At 37.9% G+C, this 21,228-nt stretch overlaps 2 protein-coding genes across 3 annotated transcripts in view; one reads left to right on the top strand and one right to left on the bottom strand.

The window, feature by feature from the left end:
• The window catches only part of LRRN3 (leucine rich repeat neuronal 3), a 36,113-nt gene extending 15,127 nt beyond the window's left edge, over positions 1-20,986 (top strand). Inside the window, exon 2 of the mRNA XM_019726339.3 lies at positions 17,959-20,986. Within this exon, the coding sequence (XP_019581898.3) occupies positions 18,333-20,459 (2,127 nt within the window). The 5' untranslated portion in view covers positions 17,959-18,332 and the 3' untranslated portion in view covers positions 20,460-20,986. The remainder of the gene's footprint in view (positions 1-17,958) is intronic.
• The window catches only part of IMMP2L (inner mitochondrial membrane peptidase subunit 2), a 691,614-nt gene that overhangs the window by 336,083 nt on the left and 334,303 nt on the right, over positions 1-21,228 (bottom strand). The gene's annotated exons all lie outside the window — the stretch shown is intronic.

The following is a 21,228-nucleotide window of genomic DNA, read 5'->3' as shown; positions in this document are numbered from 1 at the left end:
AGTTTTATATAACATAAGACTGGGTCTTATATTAATTTTTGCTCCAAAAGACGCATTAGAGCTGATGATCCGGCTAGGTCTTATTTTCGGGGAAACATGGTAGAACATGGAAAGCCCTAAAAAATGGAACAGTGTAAGCTCGGATCATTGTTCTCCTTACTCAACGGCAGGTTTGATAACATTTTAAATTCTCCAGATGTTTGTCTGATGTGGGGAGGTCAACTCCTTTTGCAAGAGCTCAATTCTCCTCCCTTGAAACAGTAGAACTCTCTTCTGTCTGAAAGCTCGGTGATTTGGAGAAGACTCTCTAAGAAAAATGAGCCACTTAAAAAACAAATACACAAAGAAACAGACAGACAAGCAGCTAGCTCTTCTATCCACACCACTCCTGCCATATGAAAACCCCCTCCAGGGCTCACAGCACCCTACGCTTGAATTAGGGGCTCACTATTTTGAGGCGCACACACAGGGCGAGGATGGGTGCAGTGGTGCTGCTGAAAGATACTGGGGATCTGCAATGTAAATAAGAGTAAGGTAACAGGAGCTAAAGTCTCAGGGTGGGAAAGTACTGTGCGTCCAGGGTGCAGATAACAGTGTCCCTTACAGGTCTTGGAGGGAAAAGACCTGCCTGTATGCTGCTCAGTTTTCTGCCACTCCATTGCAGCATATTAAAGAAATGGAATGAACATGCAAATAGATTTTTTTCTTGCCTTTTCCTTGGGCAACAATAGAGAACAATCAATTTAAAAGTAATTGGAGAAATGTGTGTTTTGTTCACAAGAAAAAAGGAAAACATTCATTCAATAGTACCACATAGAATCATTTGCTTAATAGCAGTTCTAATATGTTATGCATTTATTCAGTCTACTTCTTACTATATTAAAATGCAAAAACAATTATTCTGGATGTAAATCCGAGAAAACAATCAAAGTTTCTATTAAATCAGAGAAGAGACAGTCAAGCTGCAATGTGATTTGCAGATGCTCATGAATAGACAATATTTAGAGATTCTCTCACTAGAAAGTGAAAAAGAAGGGTGACAGAGATTCAGAGATCCCTTCTCTCTCTCTCTTTCTTTCTTTCTTTCTTTCTTTCTTTCTTTCTTTCTTTCTTTCTTTCTTTCTTTCTTTTTCTTTCCTTCTTTTTCTTTCCTTCTTTTTCTTTCCTTCCTTCCTTCCTTCCTTCCTTCCTTCCTTCCTTCCTTCCTTCTTTTTCTTTCTTTCTTTCTTTCTTTCTTTCTTTCTTTCTTTCTTTCTTTCTTTCTTTCTTTCTTTTTCTTTCTTTCTTTCTTTCTTTCTTTCTTCTTCCCTCCCTCCTTATCATCCTTCCTTTCTTCTTGGACTCAGAACATTTTATTTAAAGTTTAGCAACTCAAGTGATGTAGGCGTGTACAATTGTCTTATGTTACAATACCAGCCCTACAGGAGGTAGAAACTTCCTTTCAACATGTTGTTATAAATAGTTTACACTCAACCGATCAGCCACAGGGAGATTTGGGAGGGCTCAACAGTCTATGTCCTTTGTCACATGCAACAACAACAAAAAGGCTTGGTTTGTTCTTTGTGTACTCGCATTAAAGCCAATTCTGTTCATTAAAAACCTCAAAATAAGCATGTTCAAGAAAAGGCAACCGAATGTGAAATCATGAATAGAAACAGTCTGTGCATGTGTAACAAGCATTTTGTATTTTACTTGGTCTGAAAGAAATTTTTAATGTCCTCATGCTTTAATGGGGCGCTACTGAAGTAATAATCTCAAATGCGAGACTCAATAAACATTTCACACTCTGATTAAATGTCAAGGCCATAGATTTGTTATTTCAGATACAGTGAGCAATAATTCTGTTGGTTAATAATGAACTCCCAAAGAATTATTTGCAATGCTGTCCCTTTCAAAGCTCTGAGTCATACTAAATACTTCCAATTCTGCTGATGGTATAACAGAATCTAGTATATAGAGCTTAAATTTTTAAGGAAATGTTGCTCATTTCATATGTGTTGCATGGATTCGGCAGGCTTCTGCTGGAACTTGCCACCAACAATATTTGCCCAGTCTTGACTAACAGTATTGCTTTGGCTTGCATCAATTTTTTCCCCCTTAACAGTGTCTATCAATTTCCCTATAACAAGGGCATTTTTACGCCCTAAAGTATTTAGGGAAACACACGGTCTTCTCTAAGTGTAAATTTCTAGCACAGATTCTTCCGTCCAATCTAGGCTTCACTAAAGACACATGCTTCACAGATGTTGACGTAATTTAATGACTGCTTTCCATTTGATGACTATCGACAGGCAACAGTAAGGTCTGGCCCCCACCAGCCACACCAAGCCCATTTTCCAGAGGACTTTGCTCAACACTTGCAGTCAATTATCCTAAGGTTTATTATTCCTCTTTTTGTTGTCATTATAGCATTTTACATTATCTTTAAAAGTCTGTGGCAATTTCAGATATTAAGAACTTCTTAGGACCAACTTTACATGGTTTTCTATGTTCTCCAAGTGGAAATACCCAAGATTAAGAACATAATCTGTACACCTTTCACTATCTGTACACTATTCTACTACTGTAGATGTAATCCATAAAAGTGGGGAAAAAAACTGTCTTAAGTGAAAAAGATATCTTAACAACACACTATTTTCATTTGTTCCCCCAGAACAGATTTATCCAAGGTTTCGTGAGGATAAAGATTGAATTAGAGGTACTTTCAAGATTTGATTTAAGCAATCTATATTTAACTAAACCTTTTTAAACATGGTAATATTTACAACTGGCTTTTGTTATAGTTTTGTAGTCACCCAAATTAAACACATACACACACACACACACACACACACACATTCTCAGTTTGCCAATTTTATATTATCAGTCAGTATTCCACTCATATAAACTGTTGTCAGGAACTCAGCATTCATTAGCAAAACCAAGGTCACGGATGACTGTCTCATACAGTAAATATTTTTATAGCGATATTTTGCAAATTCATAACTAAAAACAATTGGTGTTCATTCTGTCGTTCATTCACTCAGTTGATATTCCTTTAACTAGCCAGGCACTATTCTAGCGAGGCATTGCACACACAGCCGTGGACAAAACAGAAAACTGCTTTAATAAAGTTAGCATTCTAATGGAAATGGCGGGAGGAAGCCATAAACAAAAAGTAAATACGTCATTTCTGGTAGTCTGGGATGCTATTCAAGGAAAACAAAACAGGAACGGTGACTTGAGGTGGTACTTTTGGTAAGGTGATCTATAAGAACGGTATCATCCAGCAGGAAAATTAAAAGCCAAATTAAAGAACAAATGTCTAAAATAATTTCAATACAATAATTTGAATAATTTAACATGTCTGTTGCACTCCATGGGATGAGCCATTAACGCTAATGTCTTAATTAAGTTTAAAAAAAGAAGTATCATTTAATGTTATTCAGCCCTGTGTATGCTTATGATGTGAACAAACCATTGGTGAGGGCCTGAAGGTTCTTAATTAACAACCAGCAAGGGGGGCAGTTAAGTACCAACGTATCACACAAAGCTGTCCGCAGCACACCTAACAGACAGGTGACCCATGATGGAGTAAGACATCTGGAACCCAGCTCAGTAGCCATCACTTAGCAGGCCTCTCACTTTCAGCGATCATTAAATCTCTCTGAGCCTCGCCTTATCACCTGTGAAGTGGGTATATCAGCCATGCCTACAGGATGACTGTGGGAATCAAATAAGGACACGTATGAAAATTTAACAGAATGTTCACAACATAGCACTTCATGTCGGCTATCACTTTCGTTGCTTTTGTTGTCTGTTGCTATTGTTACATGACAGAAAAGAGGAAATTAATAGAAATGACCAGGACCCTAGAGAATTTTTAAGGTTGGGATTGGAGTAAAATATGCAAGGATAAGTAAAGCCTCAAAGTATCTGTCTATGGATATTGGAATTAAGTCTACAATAGAGAACATGACATTATTTTTTCTAATCTGTGTTGTTCCACACAATGGATAGGAATCAGTTTTTAAAGAAAACCTCAAAACTAGAATTTTTCGTCTCCATATTTTTCATGATTCTGACAGTCTAATTACTATTCTCATACACTAAGGATAGCATTCATTCACTGAAACAAAACTATACCTTCCAAAAAACCCTACACAGAACCAGGAATAATCACTTATATCTTACTAACCAGTATCATGAATAACAATGAACAGAAATCAGAAAAATGTTTTATGATATTTGCAATTTACATCTTGAACTTCAACTCCACAGTGATTTAATCTAAATTTTACTACATGATTGTACTTGAATTAAATATGTAAAATATAAATATAATATGAAAAGTATCAGGGTAAAATACAACTTTCAAGCTTCAAAGAAAGTTTCTCCATAATATGAAATGGATGTTGAATAATTCTTAACTAGCAATATGTAACATTCCTACAACAGAAATTAATGATAAACTGAAGAACTTAACCTCAGAACATAATTTTGTTTGGAGAACATCGAATAGTAAATTTAGGTGAACGTCTCAGATCAAAGTCAAAGGGTCCTAGACTTTGAATCATGCGACTATGTGAAAGGAAAAATTTCTTCTCATGACTCAAATCCAGTAACCAAAATTTAAAAAAACATATCAAACCCTACCCTGTGAAGCAGTTCTACAGTAATGTAAAACCAATTGTTTTCCTTAGCTTAAACTCATAGTTTGAAACCCATTGCTAAACTGTTCAGAGAGTTTATCTACTGAAAAATTCATCCCAACAGGTGATTTGTCACCTAATTTTCACTTAATTCATATATTAAATGAATACCAGGCTTCTAAGTGTAAAGTGGCTATAAATTTACAACCTTCTTTTGAAAGAATCCTTTCTCCCCATTAGTATAGAACTTCCTCTCCATGACTGGTCCTCCAGCCATGTGCAAAAAGATGCTGAAGTGGGCATGATGGCCAAGTTCTTCACACGGTAGGTGTTGTAAAAGCAGTTAGCCAGGGCCTGTTTTGCCCATTAATACAAAATGAAAATTTGGTGGGCGTCACAAACTATACTATACTACTTCTATTTCAAAGAAATGGCCATTTAGTCTTTTTTCTTCTTCTTCCTTTAACTTTGGTCCTTTCTATTCACCACATAAAGGCAATACATATTTCCTTCTTCATGCCGCTGTTTTGGGGAATCTCATTTTCCCTAAATTGTCATTAGGTGGAGGCAGCCTAATTCCTAGATGGTCTAGCGGTCAAGTATCACCGGAAACGTACTAAAGTAGCATTCATCACAAAGCCCATTATGAGCAAGTATAATGTGAATCAAATCATGTCTGCTGTGTCAGTAATAATTTTAAATGATTCCAAGGGGGGCTTAGGCACCAGATCTCACAAAGTTGTCTATATGAGGCAGTCCTACAGAATTAACCCCCAGTAAAGAGCTGGCGTGGAGCTCCTGGGAAGTTAGGTGACAGGAGGAAGGAAACCCAAAGCTTTAACATGCATGTAGTGCCTTTTATTTCCACATGTGAAATAAATAATAAAGCTTCCATGACCTCTGGTGCTCCAAGAAGCCACACCGTCACTTCTTCAAGGTGCCACCATGTCAGGTCTCATTAATCACTGTCACCACCATGTTAGAAAAAGAGCCACGACCTGTCCAGGAAGGAGTTTCTTTACTGAAAGATGCACAGATGTGCACACAGGCATGAAACCTGCCTCCAGGCTCGTTTAGATGATTACTTTTGAAACTCAAAACCATAATTCAGGAGGGTTTTTTCCAAGCCTTCAGTGGAGTTTCTGCTGTTGTTCTGTTTTTAAAATATTTTTAGCTGTCCCTGGAAACAAAGACAGAAACCTTATTCTAAGCAGATTGTCAAGTATATATGGGGAAACCACACAGCACCAGGGAAATCCGGCGCACTGTCCAAATGAAAATGGGTGAACCATTCCACCAACCATTAGCTCCTTCGTTATCAGGAGCTAATGATCTGGACCATGGCAGTGTTATCAGCTGCCTCAGGTACAGTAACAGAAAGGCCTCACACGGAACTCGTGGCGGGCACGTGCTGAGCAGGGCACACCCAGAATATGGTGCTACAGTGTATTCATCCAGTCTGTGACCCTAGGAGCTCATTTTACCTCAGTTCCTTTCAAAACTTCTTTTATTTCCATGATTCTTGGTAAAAAACACTGACATCCATACTGCTCTGTTAAATAGCATGAAAATCAATATTGTATTATGTGCAGAAGAGAAACTGAACTACCCAGAGACCATCGACTCTGAGTTCTTGTGAGAAGAATATTCTTCTCTGAAATGTAAATGTGAAATTTCTGTAATAATATTGCTGCCAAAATATTCTTCATTTTCGATCTATAGTTACATCCGTGAACTCTTGTCCACGGGATTCCTTATCTTCTTTATAAACCAATGACTTTCAGTTCTGCCAAACTGAGTTCATTGAAAAATAAATATGTGATAACAATTTTTTTTGCTGCCATCCTCTTATAGCAAATCTCTGCTACAAAAACTATCCCTCCTGAGATTGGTATAAAAGCATTTATTTTTACAGCCAATACAGCACAAACGGATTTGGGTTTTGGGGGTGTCTCTGGCTGTCACACCCTCCCATGTATAAAACCCCAGGGAGAACAGTGTTTGTGAGACCAGAAGGCAAAAGGCAACAGATGTGAACCTACATAGAATCAACTCAAGATCCGTTCTTGGGATCACCGTTAGTTTCTTTTAACTACACCAGGAGATGGACAATCTTCAGGTGACTCAAAGAATGGAGACTTCAAAGACTTAGGTTAGGGGACTTGGCTGTCTTCTGATGAAGAAGAAAATGATTTTTAAAATTGCTTGAATTATCTGGATAATTACCCCAAGAGCTTTCATCTGAACTGCAGGATAATTGAAAGAAGATCTATGTGAGACACGCATTTCCACTGCAAGGCTTCACATAAGTATTTCTCCTGTCCTTCATTCAGGGAGTTCACTAGAGAAACGACCTCCAAATGTAGCTGGAAGTGCGTCTGAAGATAAAAGGATGGCATCATTTACAAAGCATTCCACTGTACTAGCTTCCCAACTAAAGTGGAACTGGACAGTAAGAATGAGTTGGTAGAAATCAAAAGTATCAAGGGGAAAAGGGGAGCCTATATAGGAAGACTCGTCTTCACTCATGTGAATTTTTTTTAATAGAAATTGATGCCTAACTAAACCAATTACCCAAAACATCTACAAATAGGAATAAAAATTGGAACAAAATAGGAAACTTTGGTACACAAGTTTAGTCAAGGACATGGAGGATTTTCCAAACAGAACTGACAGATCTCAGTATAGAAACGCACATGTGTGCAAGCACACACACTTTTTGCCAAGAGAATAATTATTTTTCTTCTTAATATACATGAGTTTTTCTTGATGTAGAAGTTTTAAAAAAGTCTCATATTATCTATGAATTTATACGAGTCCTAAGAACCCTTCCATAGAGTTTTACTTCTGATCCAAGTAAAATTAGCACCCGTCTATCTGCCATAGTTTGACACACATGATGTAAACATGAAAATATCATGAAATTTCTGTGTGAATTCTGTATCTGTACAAGGAAGTATATTGAAGCAGTTTTGAGCTTGTTTGTTTAAGGTTATTATAAACAATATGTACTTATAGAGCTGGAAGGGACCTCTTGTTTTATAAATGAAGTCACTGAAGGTCACAAGGTCACCTCTTAGCTCTTGGGTCTGAGTGCTTTCCCAGTGCCCTGCTGCTGAAGTGCTGTTAGCCAGTGAAATAGAGAGTTCAAGTGCAACGATGACCTGAAGCAAGTTTTCCATTATTCTGTTTCCCAAGTTGGAAAATAAGATGATTATACTTCAATCTAAGATGAGTGACTGTTAAGGAAATGCATAAATGAGTGCTTTGCCCCCACCGACACCTCTACTTGGGATGACATAAATGCTAAATAACAAGGGAACGATAAAAAGCAAGTTAAAAAGGCAGATCAATCAAAATCCACAGACTCTCACACAATATTGAATGGAATCCTGTTAGGCTGTATTATAAATTAGAGTTCCCCAATACATGCAGTGAAGAAATACAAGCATAAAGAGACAAGTTCGGCCTTAGAAACAGCACTTGTTTTGTTAATCATGTACAAAAATCATCTTCACATATAATGCTATTAATGAAGTATTCAGCTGAGCAAAAATGAGAATGAAAAATAAATATAAGTCAGAATTCTTTTCATAATGAGAAATGGCAATATCACGACAAGCTGGTATTTCATGAGGATACAGAAATCACTACACAGATATGAAGCATTCCTAAGACTCAGATTTTATTACTCATACTCTAAAAAAAAAATTATAAAGGATAAATTTCTGCGCTGCAAATTTCCCCTCCTGTATGGAGCTCTGCTATAACTCATGACATCCACACATATGATGGTTTGGGTGCCACAGTTGAAATTATTTTTTAAAGAAACAATCCTGATCCTATTTTACTTTATCCCTATGGATCTCCCCACATATAGTACAAGACTTAAATTCTGACAACAATAGAAGAGATAAAAAAGTCTAAGACTCCCTCAAAATCTGCCCAAATTATATTTAAAACTCAGCAGATAAAAGAATTGTGCTATTTAAGTTATTCCTACTTTCCCTAAAAGAAATTCATTGCAAGGCCCACATTTTAATCTAGGGAAGTTAGCTGAGCGTAATTTCATGCGAGATGGAAAGAGGACATGACTTGTTTATTATCTTCACTAACATTCTCTGTGTTTAAATATAAAGTCTTGAACTTGAAAAGGACACAAAATAACATCAAACTATCCCTCTTTTTTTTTCCTTCTTTATCTATAACTGTACTTATCATAATTGTAAGAGAGATTCTTAGCCAGTTTGAGAATCTCAAAATATCTGATTTGAGAATCTGACAATATCAGAATCTAAGGAAATCATCCTCAAAGATGGTATCCATTCAATACCTGGATATACATTACATACATTTGAGGCAGAAATATTGCACAATAACAAAAATAACTTTGCTCTAATAAACAGACTTCTTTATAATGGTGACTTGATAAGAAATCTCTATGGGATTTTTTAGGATGTTAATAATCAATGTGTAAACAGTAATGAAAATGTTGTCCAAATCCCACATTTTATGGGGATCTGAGACTCAGAGAGCAATATGATTTATCTGAATCAACCAGCAAACTTGGCCTAGAAAGCAGGTTTTCTTATTCTAGCTCCCCTTCTGCAATATTCACCTGCCTTCTAAATGTCAGCTGAGTAAAACTCCTCTATCAGAGGAGAAACAAACAACAAAAAGCCAGTGTATCCATGCAGGTGGAGGGAATACCTTTCTGAAAAGAAAGTAAGATGAGAGGTACTATGTTAATAAACATCTGAGAGGAAGTAGAGCTTAGTAGTAGTAAAAGATAAACTGAGAGATACTAAATATTTAAGTGTTACTTTGAGCAAAAGTTGATTCGAATAGGGCAGAGCCAAACCAGAAGTGGTTAGGAGGCTCCACTGACAAGAGTTCAGGGAGAGACTTTTATAAAGTGTGGAAGCAAAGAAAGGGAATTATTGATTGGCTGTAGCTTAAAGCCTAGCAGGCCTATTGTGTCTAGTTGTCCTGTGGTTTTAATTTCGTAACCTTGAGACACGTACAGGCTTAGATTTTTGGTTTCCCTATGAAGGATGCCTTGACATTAGAGCCACCTCAGTGTAATGGCCTCCTTGTTTAACTAACAGTGGTTAAGACTGGGCTTTAGAGGCACAATGAAGATTTGAACCTGAGGGAGAGTGAACTGGCAAGTCACTTAACCTCGTTGGCTTCCTATGAAAAGTAAGGACAATGATAGCGTCTACAAAAAGAGCTGATGTGAGGATCACCTGTGAGAATTCATGTCAGGCGTAGGACCAGTGGTCCATGGGACATGTTTGCCGTTGATGTGTCATTAATTGCTCCTTCCACACCCCTCCTCCTCCAGTGCATGTCCTTCCTCCCTGCCCCATCCCTTAGGCAGCGAGTACCCACCATGGACACTGAGTGCTATCACACCACACCTTGAAAGGAGAGAGGCCAATCTGAATTCAGTCAAAGTCAAGGGAAATAGATCAAACCGTGAAAGGCCTATAGACTGAGATGACAGTGGGGAAATACGCATTAGAAAGAAGGCCTAAGGTTTCTCCGAATTTTCAACACTCTTTCAGAGTGTGTCACTTTGTATGAGGCCTCTGATACCTTATTTCTAAGAGAGGATTGGAGCATAAGGTTGGTTCAGAAACTGAGGTCTTTGGAGCCCTTCAGGATCAGATGCTATGTGTAGAAAGGCTAAGCTGGGTACCATCTAGATCTTTCCAGATACCTCACTCTCCTGCACCACCCCACCTCCTATGCTGACCAGAAAAGATCCTTCCTCTGTTTGACTTATTGTGAATCCTGCTAGGACTTTATCTGAACAAAGGGTTTCACAATTGAAATGAGGTTGAGAACCAATGGATCTGTATGCCCATTTCCAGCTAAAAATTTTGATGTCACTAAAAATATGCTATTTTTATATGATACCAAATTTATTCAGGTGGCTTGAACTTGAATATTACCAAAAATCCATATCTTTCAATTTAACAAAAAATCATAATAGATATATTGTTCACATCAATATTAATAGTTACCGACAACTCATATTTGCTTCATTTATTCGATCAAGGGACCTAATCTAGGCAATTTACTTATCTAGTGGTTAGTTTGCCTTAATTTGATAACTGAAGTAACTCTCTTCTTCATTTACTACTATGTAGATATAAATATAAAATGAAATAGAAATAACGGCGGGTAATTAATCTGATAGCATTTAAAAGCCCCATAAGGACTAAAATTCACTGACCCTAATGTGTTCATGACATAGGACTAGAGTACTGAATATAAACGTGATCAATTAAATACAAAGGTTACAATCAGAGAAGACAGTTTACCCACAGGCATTTTTTAGACACATTTTTACAAACCTTTAATGTTTACAGGGTACTATCGTATAAGTTTAGAATGGGAAGGAACCTTAACAATCATATAACCAATTTCTGAAGTTTAAAGTTCATTAACCTGAGTTACAAGAATGGGAGGTGTCCTGCCCGCAACTACAAAACCATCTGGTAAACCTAACCCACGTTTCATACCGAAAAGCAAAATTTCTCCCCCTTTACCAATTCTTTATTAACAGATGAATATTTTCAGACAACATTCATTATTCTACATAGTTACCCTGATCCACTTCCTAAGAGTTGACGTACAAATTCAAACAGTTAATTTGTTTTGAAAAACTGGAAAATAAATATTTCCCAAGGAAAGAAGAATAGCTGCTTAGAGGAAGGCATTTAGTATAACTCAACAATGCCTTGGGGATGTGGAACCTTCAATTAGAATTGAAGAAAGATCGAATCTTACAATAAAAGAATATAAAGTCAGATCTTGGGGGAATGTGATTTAAGTTCTTCATACAAATGCACTTAGCTAGCAATTAGCTACAGAAGAAAAGGAAACACGGCTTCAGTGTGGTCATGGCAACGTCCTATCTCCACCAATTTTTGAACTTAAGTATCAAATGTTTCTCTTCTTCAGACTCTGTGGTCTTTATAAAACACATCATGGGGCACAGGGAAGAAGCCGCACTTTGTTCTTAAGCTTTAGCATTGAAAAATTCATCCGAGAGATGGCAGAGTTTTAAATCTTCCTACGCATATGTTTCCCCATAGACTGCAGTTGATTTTGTATGAGGCTCATAAAAGAGCACAGGGCATTCAGATTGCTTCTGATGGATGGAACTATGTGTTCCCTCCTGGGCTCATACTGGTTGTTACTGGGCCTCACACTCTGCTAATCACTCCTTCATTACCTGAGAACTTGGCAAGTAGACGTTTCATCTCATTTGCTGCTGACTTTCCAGTGTCTACAACCGTGCCTGCCAAAAAGTAGGTATTCAACTCCACGTTTCATAAATGATGAAAAAACATGGAAGCTAAAAAATGAAGAGCTCTTTACCAAAGAAAAAAGTAGCTTTTGCCCTAAGCTTCTACATATAATTATATCCAGAAACAATTTCTGTTTTTAGATTCAAGAAATCTCAAGTTACAACGAGTGTTCACAGATTTTAAAAATATCATAAGATACGAGAATTCTCAAAATCACTTTCCTTTAATGGCCTAAACTGCAAGTTTCATGCTTCTGGCCAGAGTATAATTATACATATATTATACATATAAATTAAAACATAAAATATTTTAGGTCCTTGACTCTCCTTCAGGCAAAATCTACATGGGAGAGCCAATTAGAAAAATTAAAGATACTGTGAAAACAATTCAGAAAGCACGAATGGACATTTGTATTAAGAAACTTCCACATCTTAAAATACTTTATAAACTTAAAAATAAAAATAAAAAATGTTTCTGAATCAACCCATTTTGAAAAAAGCCTTAACTGCCAAATTATACTGTTGATGAAAAATAATTTTAATCTTTCAATCTTGTGGAATAAAGAGATTAGAAATGAAAGCACAGTGACTGATACATAGGCTCTCAGCAAATATTTATTGAAAGATTGGATGGAAGAATGAAAGAGCAGAGAGTGATAAGTCTAATAAGGACTGACTTTGAACTTGTATGAGTCATTCAATCAAATCATTTAAAAAGAGCCCATGTATAATACATTTCATTGGGATGTCAGTTTTAATTTCTGGTGATATTTCATTAACATTATTTTCTGAACTTTAATAATATTCAATTATAATTAATTTTGCTTTAATAGCAGAAAGATTCTGTTGCTTTTAAAACTAAAAGAAGGTATAAAAATACCTTCTAAAATAGTTTTACATGAAACAACTAAAAAGAACAGAAGTTAATTATGAGTTGGTTCTCAGTGCCTAAGACCACATGCATGAATATTCACCCTAACGAGGGATCGTTTAATGAAATTGTATCTACTGTTAGTAACATTTACTTGTGTATGGCTTGGTTATCACATTTTAAGGAAGAAAAGCAAGAAGTTTTACCTACATGTTACCTACTTTATATCCACCCACCCACACATCCAAAATATAATGTTTATTGAAGGCTTAGTATGTTCCAACCCCTATGCTAGGCTCCAGACCACCGTCCCAAGAAACACTCCTAAAACCTTTAAAACCCAAGTTGAACTATTGATTTTTTGAAGTATAATTTTCCTACTCTTATTTTACAAAGAAAAAAACTCCCAGCAAATTGATGGAGTATGGGAAATTATATAAGTGTATCAATGATTATGCAATTCAAGTTTTCTAACAGCTTGTTTTTGGGTTTGTTTTTTATTTTTTGAAGAGTTATTTTTTTTCAAAGTATTTTGAAAGGAAAATGGGAGAGCGAAAGTTGGGGGCAGGGGCAGAGAGAATAAAAGTGACAGAGTTTAGGGCATTAAAATTCTCTAAAAGTTAAAATACGATTAGCCATATATTTGACCCCCTTTACTCTCTTCCCCCTCACAAAATAAATAAAATAAAATGAGATTAAGCTGGTCAACTTATTTTTTAACAATATAATTATTTTTATATTTGAAAAAAATTTTATACAGATGTATATAAAAAACCAAATGAAAATCTGTCCTTCTAAAATCAATACCATCATTATAATTATTGAGCCCAAATCCCAAAATGGCCAAGAGCAAAAACCATTTTGCAGTGGTGCAGCTAAAATGTAGATCTAAAGAACAGCTGTGTTTTTAACTTGCTGCCTAGAAAGTGAACCATTTTCTGTTTTGCCAGTGGACAACGTTGCAGCACAACAATAATATTTCTATTTTTAACCATCAGACAGTAAGAAAAAAAACTCTGTAAAAATCTGGGGCATATATTTTTTTCTTGTTTCTGATTGTTCTTTATTGTCAGTTATTTAAGAAGGAAAAGTCATTTTAATCACTATTCCATACTCTGTCATCAAACACAAGTTATAAAAAGACACATTTGTGAGTCACCATTTAGCAAACATTTGTTTAATGACCTGTACCCTGGAGGTACTGGGCTAGCAACTCATCAACCAAGCAATGTACAAATATAATCAAATCAAAAGTGAGTTGAACACAGTCCCTAATTATAAAAATCTCATAATCTAGTCAGGGAACAACAATCTAATAACCACATGTCTTGGTAGTAAGGTAATAACCTAATGTCTAGTAATAATCTAATAATGTAACGTCTACTAATTTCATGTCCAGTAAGGGGAAAAAAGCCATGTAACTAAATGACTAGGACACTGATGAGGGGTGACCAAGAAAGAGTTCAGGGAAAACGTCCCATCACAGGGGCCTGGGGACTCAGGTCATGCCGAGGACCATGGGACTCAAGAGGTCCAGTTCCTGTGACAGTTTGCTCTTTACTTCAGCAGGTATCTCAGGCTCTCATTTCTGATGACTATGATCATGAAGAACTCTAACCCGACCTCCCTGCCTCAGAGTCTAAATTCACAAGCAAACTGTACATTCCTAATGTCTACGTCCGAGGACATTGCTTTAAACTGAGCAAAAGCACTGACCAGCGGATTCAGCTCTTGCCACTCACATCTCTTGCTACTGCAGTGTGTTGGCATTTTGGTTTTGTCCCTTCTGGGTTTGCTTAGTGTGAAGTGCACGCTAGTCACTACTAGTAGGCTGATCACATTTATTTTCTAAACTTGAAAAGCTGAAGACCAAGGAAATGCCAGCACCGCTCAGAAGTGAAATCACTACACCACCCCATTTTTGTTAAAAGTGTTTCGTCTCTTCTCTACATATGCATGCAATGTGGGTTCTAGAAAGAGCTGCAGTCCGAAAGACAAGATATGGATTTGAATCCCACCCCATCATTTATCAGCTGTGTGACTTCAGGCAGATGGGTCTCAAGATCCTTATCTCAAAAACAGGGACTAAAGTACCTTCCCACCCCTTCTCACTAAGTCATTATTAACATAAAATAAACAGTGAACAAGAAAGGGCTTTGAAACCCGTAAAGCGCTAAGATGTAAGATACTGTTACTGCCTTCCTAGCCTCAAACAATCCATGCCAAATCAGCCATTAGTGGAGGCATCGTAATCAGTTCCAAAGACACGAGAAAGAAATCAATATTACAATAAAGAAAGGCACAATTTCCATATCCTCTCTTGTGCTGACCATGCTGACAATTTCTTCCTACAGACCTGCAGGAATACCATTTGAATTTGTTCACTGCTATGAGAACGCTATTTTCAAAAGCTTCCAGAATAAATGTAGTTCAAATGTGGTAGTCTCTGGCATGTGGCTCTATCAGTGATGAAGTGAGGTCAGAAAACAGTATCTAATCAGATGTAGATATAAATGTAAGAAAACACAAGAATAATTTCAGAATACAAAGTGGTGTTATTAGGTTAACCACCACCCCCATCCCCACTACAAAGGAAAGTCTCACCATGAACATTTCTCACCCTCTACTAAACGTAGAGGAGGCTAGAAGCAACTCTATTAGCTGCTGGACAAAGTGGACCCAACTGCTTCCTGCACATGCTGGATTTCTCAGTTCTCCACTGAGGAACTTATGGGAACATGCAGAAATGTGATCTGTGCTTTGTATCAATGTTTTTTTCTTCTTGTTGGGGCTAAAGAGGCAATAGACTTCTGGTTTAGTTTTATTCAGGTGTCACTCCTATGTGCGTGCACCCATGTCAGTTCTGACACAGAACTGGAACCATCTGTGTACTTGTGTCCCCCCTCCAGACTGAAAACTTACTGAAAAGGGCAGAGACCATGTCTAAGGCAGCTTTTTATCCTCCCGCTATTTACCCAATAACTGGGACATAGAAGGTGCTCATTAAATGTTGACTGAACAAATTAAGGAATAAACTACAGATACAATATTAGATCAACTTTTTTTTTAAGTCTAATGTTCCTTTATATTATATATTATACTCAAATTTAATCTTTAGATATTAGTAAATTAGACAACACACCTTCGGTGTAAGTAGATTTATGCAAGTTAAAACAGCTACATCTTGAAATTAGGAAATTAAACAGATTGAATTGCCCAAATGATATGTAGGAAAGATGAACATATACATTTATTAATTAACATAATCCATTTATTGCTTCCTTCAAAACATTCTTGAGGAGCTACTATATTGTAATTACCTTGCCCAGAAGCCAGGTACGCATACTCAGGCAGGTATCAGGCTCTCAGGGAGGTGAGTGCCTGGTGAGGGAGGAAACCAGGTAAATATTCTGGCAGAGGTGTGTGCTGGAGCCATGGGACCACCATGGACTGCACTAACTACACCCGGGGTGACGTTGGGGTGGGGTGTGTGTACAGAAGGCTTCCCAGGGAGGTGATGCTTGAACCAGGGTTTGAAAAAATAGCAAGTTAACTTAAAGAAACTGGCATTCCAGGCAGAGACAAGAGGACGAGGGACCCAGGGCTCTTACCAGCAGAGGGAAGGTTGCGAGCAATAGGATGGCAGAAGATGAAGAGACACAGAGAGAAAGAGAAGAGGAACCCCAGATAGTGGGGGGCTCTGTGGGCTAAGGGTTATAAAGCATCTTCAGGGACGAAGGAGCTGTATTAGATTTCTTTCCTCAAGGGACTTAGAGTCTACTTTAAACAGATTAGGAGTAACAGCTGAAAAGTCCAGTTAAAAAACAACAATAGATAAGCAAACAGATGAAGTCATGAAAAAAGCAAAGCAGAGACACTTTTAACTCAAGATAACTAAGTCATCAGCTGAGCTTCATGGTCTGGTTTTTAGGTAAAATCGCATCTCTTATAATAAACGATAAGAGGAAAAGTAGGTGAGACTTTGAATTGTAAATGTTTTACAATTTTGAAAAACAAGGAATTTCTTTTTTACTAAAATAAGTTTCTATCTCTTCATAGACACCACATGTCCAGATATATTTCTCTCTGTCACTATGATTTTAGTCAGTCATAATTCCATCAGGACATCACTGCTGGGCAGAGATGAAAGAAAGAGCAGGACTGACAGTCCGATTCTTCTGCAGACCATTAGCACTGGGGCACAAAGCCCCGGATGAATAGTCCAGCTGGGGCCAGCCGCCCCCCACCCTTGCAGGCAGAGCTCGCCAGCAGTCCAGCTGACAGAGCGTATTACTAAACGTAGTCAGGTATCGTCAAATGCAGCACATATTAAAACTGCAACTTGGTTTTGGATTGCTTATTTTCATGTGATAAAAACATCAGTATTCATTTAAAAGAAGGAATATCTAAGTGCCTGTGTTACTGCTGTAGTAAATTTACTTTTTCACTGCCAGTGACTAATAGAATGTAAGTTATTTTCAGGGAAAAATAAAACAGTCAAGCATTAATCTGAATTTCAGTTAAGAATGACAACATACAGGTACGTCTGTGGCAAGTTAGAATTAATCCCTTCCAAATGCGGCAAAATTCAAGTCACTTTATACAAAGGAGACTACTACGGAGAGAAGTATGAACAAAAACACTAAATACCACTACTTCTAGTTCATTTTGTAGTGGTCTCCTGGGAACCTGGGAAACTACCGGCTAACTCATTTGATGGTAACAAAATGGTATTATTTACTTATAACCTTTTAATTTTGCTTCTCTAAGAGGGGAAAAAAGCCATCACCATGGAAATGTTTTCCTTTTTCCCCCTATAACTAATTGTCAAAGGGAATGACAAATATAATAAACAAAATTACAAGGTATAAAGTAAAAATTTGAAATAACAGGAAAATTCTAGAAGCATATTCATTATGTTTAATGTAATTTTAGCCTTCTAATGTTTCCATTTCTCAGCCCATCCAATAACTATCAAAGACAGTCTTGACAACCCTGAGGTCACAAATCATACTGAATTGACTGTAAACATTAAGAATATTATATATGAGATCATCGTAATTAGTTAATGGATATTAATTATGGTATTTTTTCCTTTGGACTAATTATTTTTCTCTTTCTTCCTTTTATAGTTTATTTCATTATAGTTAGCATCATGCTACTATTCCTGCAAGTACTGAACTAGCATGGGATGTGACTATTACACTCTGAAATAAATGAATTGCTCAATTTCCGATTACCATCTATACACACTCCGTCTTCAGAATGTGTATCAGTGTTCTGTAAAGGAGACAGTGACCTCCTTTTTTCCAACATGCATGACGTCTCTGGACAACGCAACTGGGGCACTGGCACTTATTTCCATGAAGAAAAACTTTGCGGTTCTATGGCATTCGTCATTTGACAAATGCAACCATTTTCCTCGTCAGTCAGCTCTTACTGAACTCCCTCACGGGGACTGTGGAATCCTGAAGGGCCCATTCAATTTCTGAAGAAGAAAGCTAAGATGAAGGACATGCCACTCCGGATTCATGTGCTACTTGGCCTAGTGATCACTGCACTCGTACAAGCTGTGGATAAAAGAGCGGATTGCCCACCATTATGTACGTGTGAAATTAGGCCTTGGTTTACACCCCGGTCCATTTATATGGAAGCACCTACAGTGGATTGTAATGATTTAGGTCTTTCACATTTCCCAGCCAGACTGCCTGCTGACACACAGATTCTGCTCCTACAGACGAACAATATTGCAAAAATTGAACACTCCATAGACTTACCAGTGAACCTCACTGGCCTGGACTTATCACAAAACAATTTATCTTCAGTCACCAATATTAATGTAAAACAGATGCCTCAGCTCCTTTCTGTGTACCTGGAGGAAAACAGACTCACTGAGCTGCCTGAAAAATGTCTGTCTGGACTGAGCAACTTACAAGAGCTCTACATTAATCACAACTTGCTTGCGGCCATTTCACCGGGAGCCTTCATTGGCCTACAGAATCTTCTTCGCCTCCATCTCAACTCAAATAGATTGCAGATGATCAACAGTAAGTGGTTTGATGCTCTTCCCAATCTGGAGATTCTGATGATTGGGGAAAATCCAATCATCAGAATCAAAGACATGAACTTTAAGCCGCTTATCAATCTCCGAAGCCTGGTTATCGCTGGTATAAACCTCACGGAAATACCCGATAATGCCTTGGTTGGACTGGACAACTTAGAAAGCATCTCTTTTTATGACAACCGGCTTATGAAAGTGCCCCACACTGCTCTTCAAAAAGTTGTAAACCTCAAATTTTTGGATCTCAATAAAAACCCCATTCACAGAATCCGGCGGGGTGACTTTAGCAACATGCTACACTTAAAAGAGTTGGGGATAAATAACATGCCTGAGCTGATCTCCATCGACAGTCTCGCCGTGGATAACTTGCCAGATTTAAGAAAAATCGAAGCGACTAACAACCCCCGGTTGTCTTACATCCACCCCAGTGCGTTTTTCAGGCTCCCCAAGCTCGAATCGCTCATGCTGCACAGCAACGCGCTCAGCGCCCTGTACCGCGGCACTGTCGCGGCCCTGCCCAGCCTCAGGGAGATCAGCATCCACAGCAACCCCATCCGCTGTGACTGCGTCATCCGCTGGATGAACATGAACCAGACCAACATTCGGTTTATGGAGCCAGAGTCGCTATTTTGTGTGGACCCGCCTGAATTCCAAGGGCAAAATGTGCGGCAGGTGCATTTCAGGGACATGATGGAAATCTGCCTCCCGCTGATAGCTCCTGAGAGCTTGCCTTCGGACGTGGATTTGGAAGCCGGGAGCTATGTTTCCTTGCACTGCAGAGCTACTGCAGAGCCACAGCCCGAAATCTACTGGATAACACCTTCTGGACAAAAACTCTTGCCTGACACTCTGACAGACAAGTTCTATGTCCACGCTGAAGGCACGCTAGACATACGTGGCATCACCCCAACCGAAGGGGGATTATATACTTGTATAGCAACTAACTTGGTGGGGGCTGACTTGAAGTCTGTCATGGTCAAAGTGGATGGTTCTTTTCTCCAGGATAACAATGGATCTTTGAATATTAAAATAAAAGACGTCCAGGCCAATTCCGTTCTGGTGTCTTGGAAAGCAAGTTCTAAGATTCTCAAATCCAGTGTGAAGTGGACAGCCTTTGTCAAAACGGGAAATTCCCACGCCGCCCAAAGTGCTCGAATCCCATCGGATGTCAAGGTGTATAACCTTACTCATCTGAACCCGTCCACTGAGTATAACATTTGTATTGATATCCCCACCATCTATCAGAAGACCAGAAAACAATGTGTTAATGTCACCACGAAAGGTTTGGACCCTGATGGAAAAGACGATGGGAAGAGTAACACCACCACATTGATGGCGTGCCTTGGGGGCCTCCTGGGGATTAGCGGTGTGATATGTCTTCTCAGCTGTCTCCCTCAACACATGAGTGGTCATGGTGGACACAGATATGTGAGGAATTACTTACAGAAACCAAGCTTTGCATTCAGTGAACTCTACCCTCCTCTGATTGACCTCTGGGATGCAGGCAGAGAAAAGGGTTCCGCATTGGAAGTGAAAGCGACGGTTATCGGTGTGCCAACAAACACATCCTAAAAACAAACAACTAAACCTCCTTCAAAGAAAAGCTCATGACTGTAGTTGTGCTTGGGAAAAAAAAAAAGGCGGAGAAATATTACTTTCTAGAAAGAAGTGTAAGCTTCACCAATGCTGCTCCTGACCAATGGATATATGTACAAGTTCGGCATTTTAATTAACTGGCTTCAAAGGGTACTGTGGCAACCAAATAAAATAATTCCATTTTCTAGAACTTTCATGTAAATTTTATGTCTGGACTACAGTTAAAGTGGACGAAAACATTTCTGTATTTTTTTTAAGTATATAAGAGTAGTTGAACTGAGCAATACCTCCTACTGTGTTGTATCACACATATTAGCCACGAGTTTTTGCAGTGACCAGATAAACTTGAATTGACACGTGGTATAACAATCGGACACATTCTGTAGAGTAGACACAGTGAGTATGTGGGCCTCTTTTATAAGGAAAAATACATTTTGGATTAAAACCAATTGCTTTTGCCTTGTTTTTGTTTCTAAATAAAGAATAATTTCTGGGAAATATCATCTGACCAGATATCATTTCAATGACAACATTTTTAAAAAGTGTTTTTCTATAATGAAATTTGGAATGTGAAGACACCTTTACTGGGTTCTGTGACATTTTTACTGAAGGGCAATCATGACATTGTATTTAACCCTTTAACTAGTGACAGAAACAAATCCTCTAGGAAATCATGTATTCACTTAAAGATTTTCTTTTCTTAACAACAAGCTCTTGGACTGGATTTAATTATTAGGTTCACATA

The sequence above is a fragment of the Rhinolophus sinicus genome, chromosome 4, assembly GCF_057876585.1.
Source record: "Rhinolophus sinicus isolate RSI-liver-muscle chromosome 4, RSI-T2T, whole genome shotgun sequence".
NCBI lineage: Eukaryota > Metazoa > Chordata > Mammalia > Chiroptera > Rhinolophidae > Rhinolophus > Rhinolophus sinicus.
Note: the sequence above shows the minus strand (reverse complement) of the source record. Positions and strands in the feature narration are given on the sequence as shown.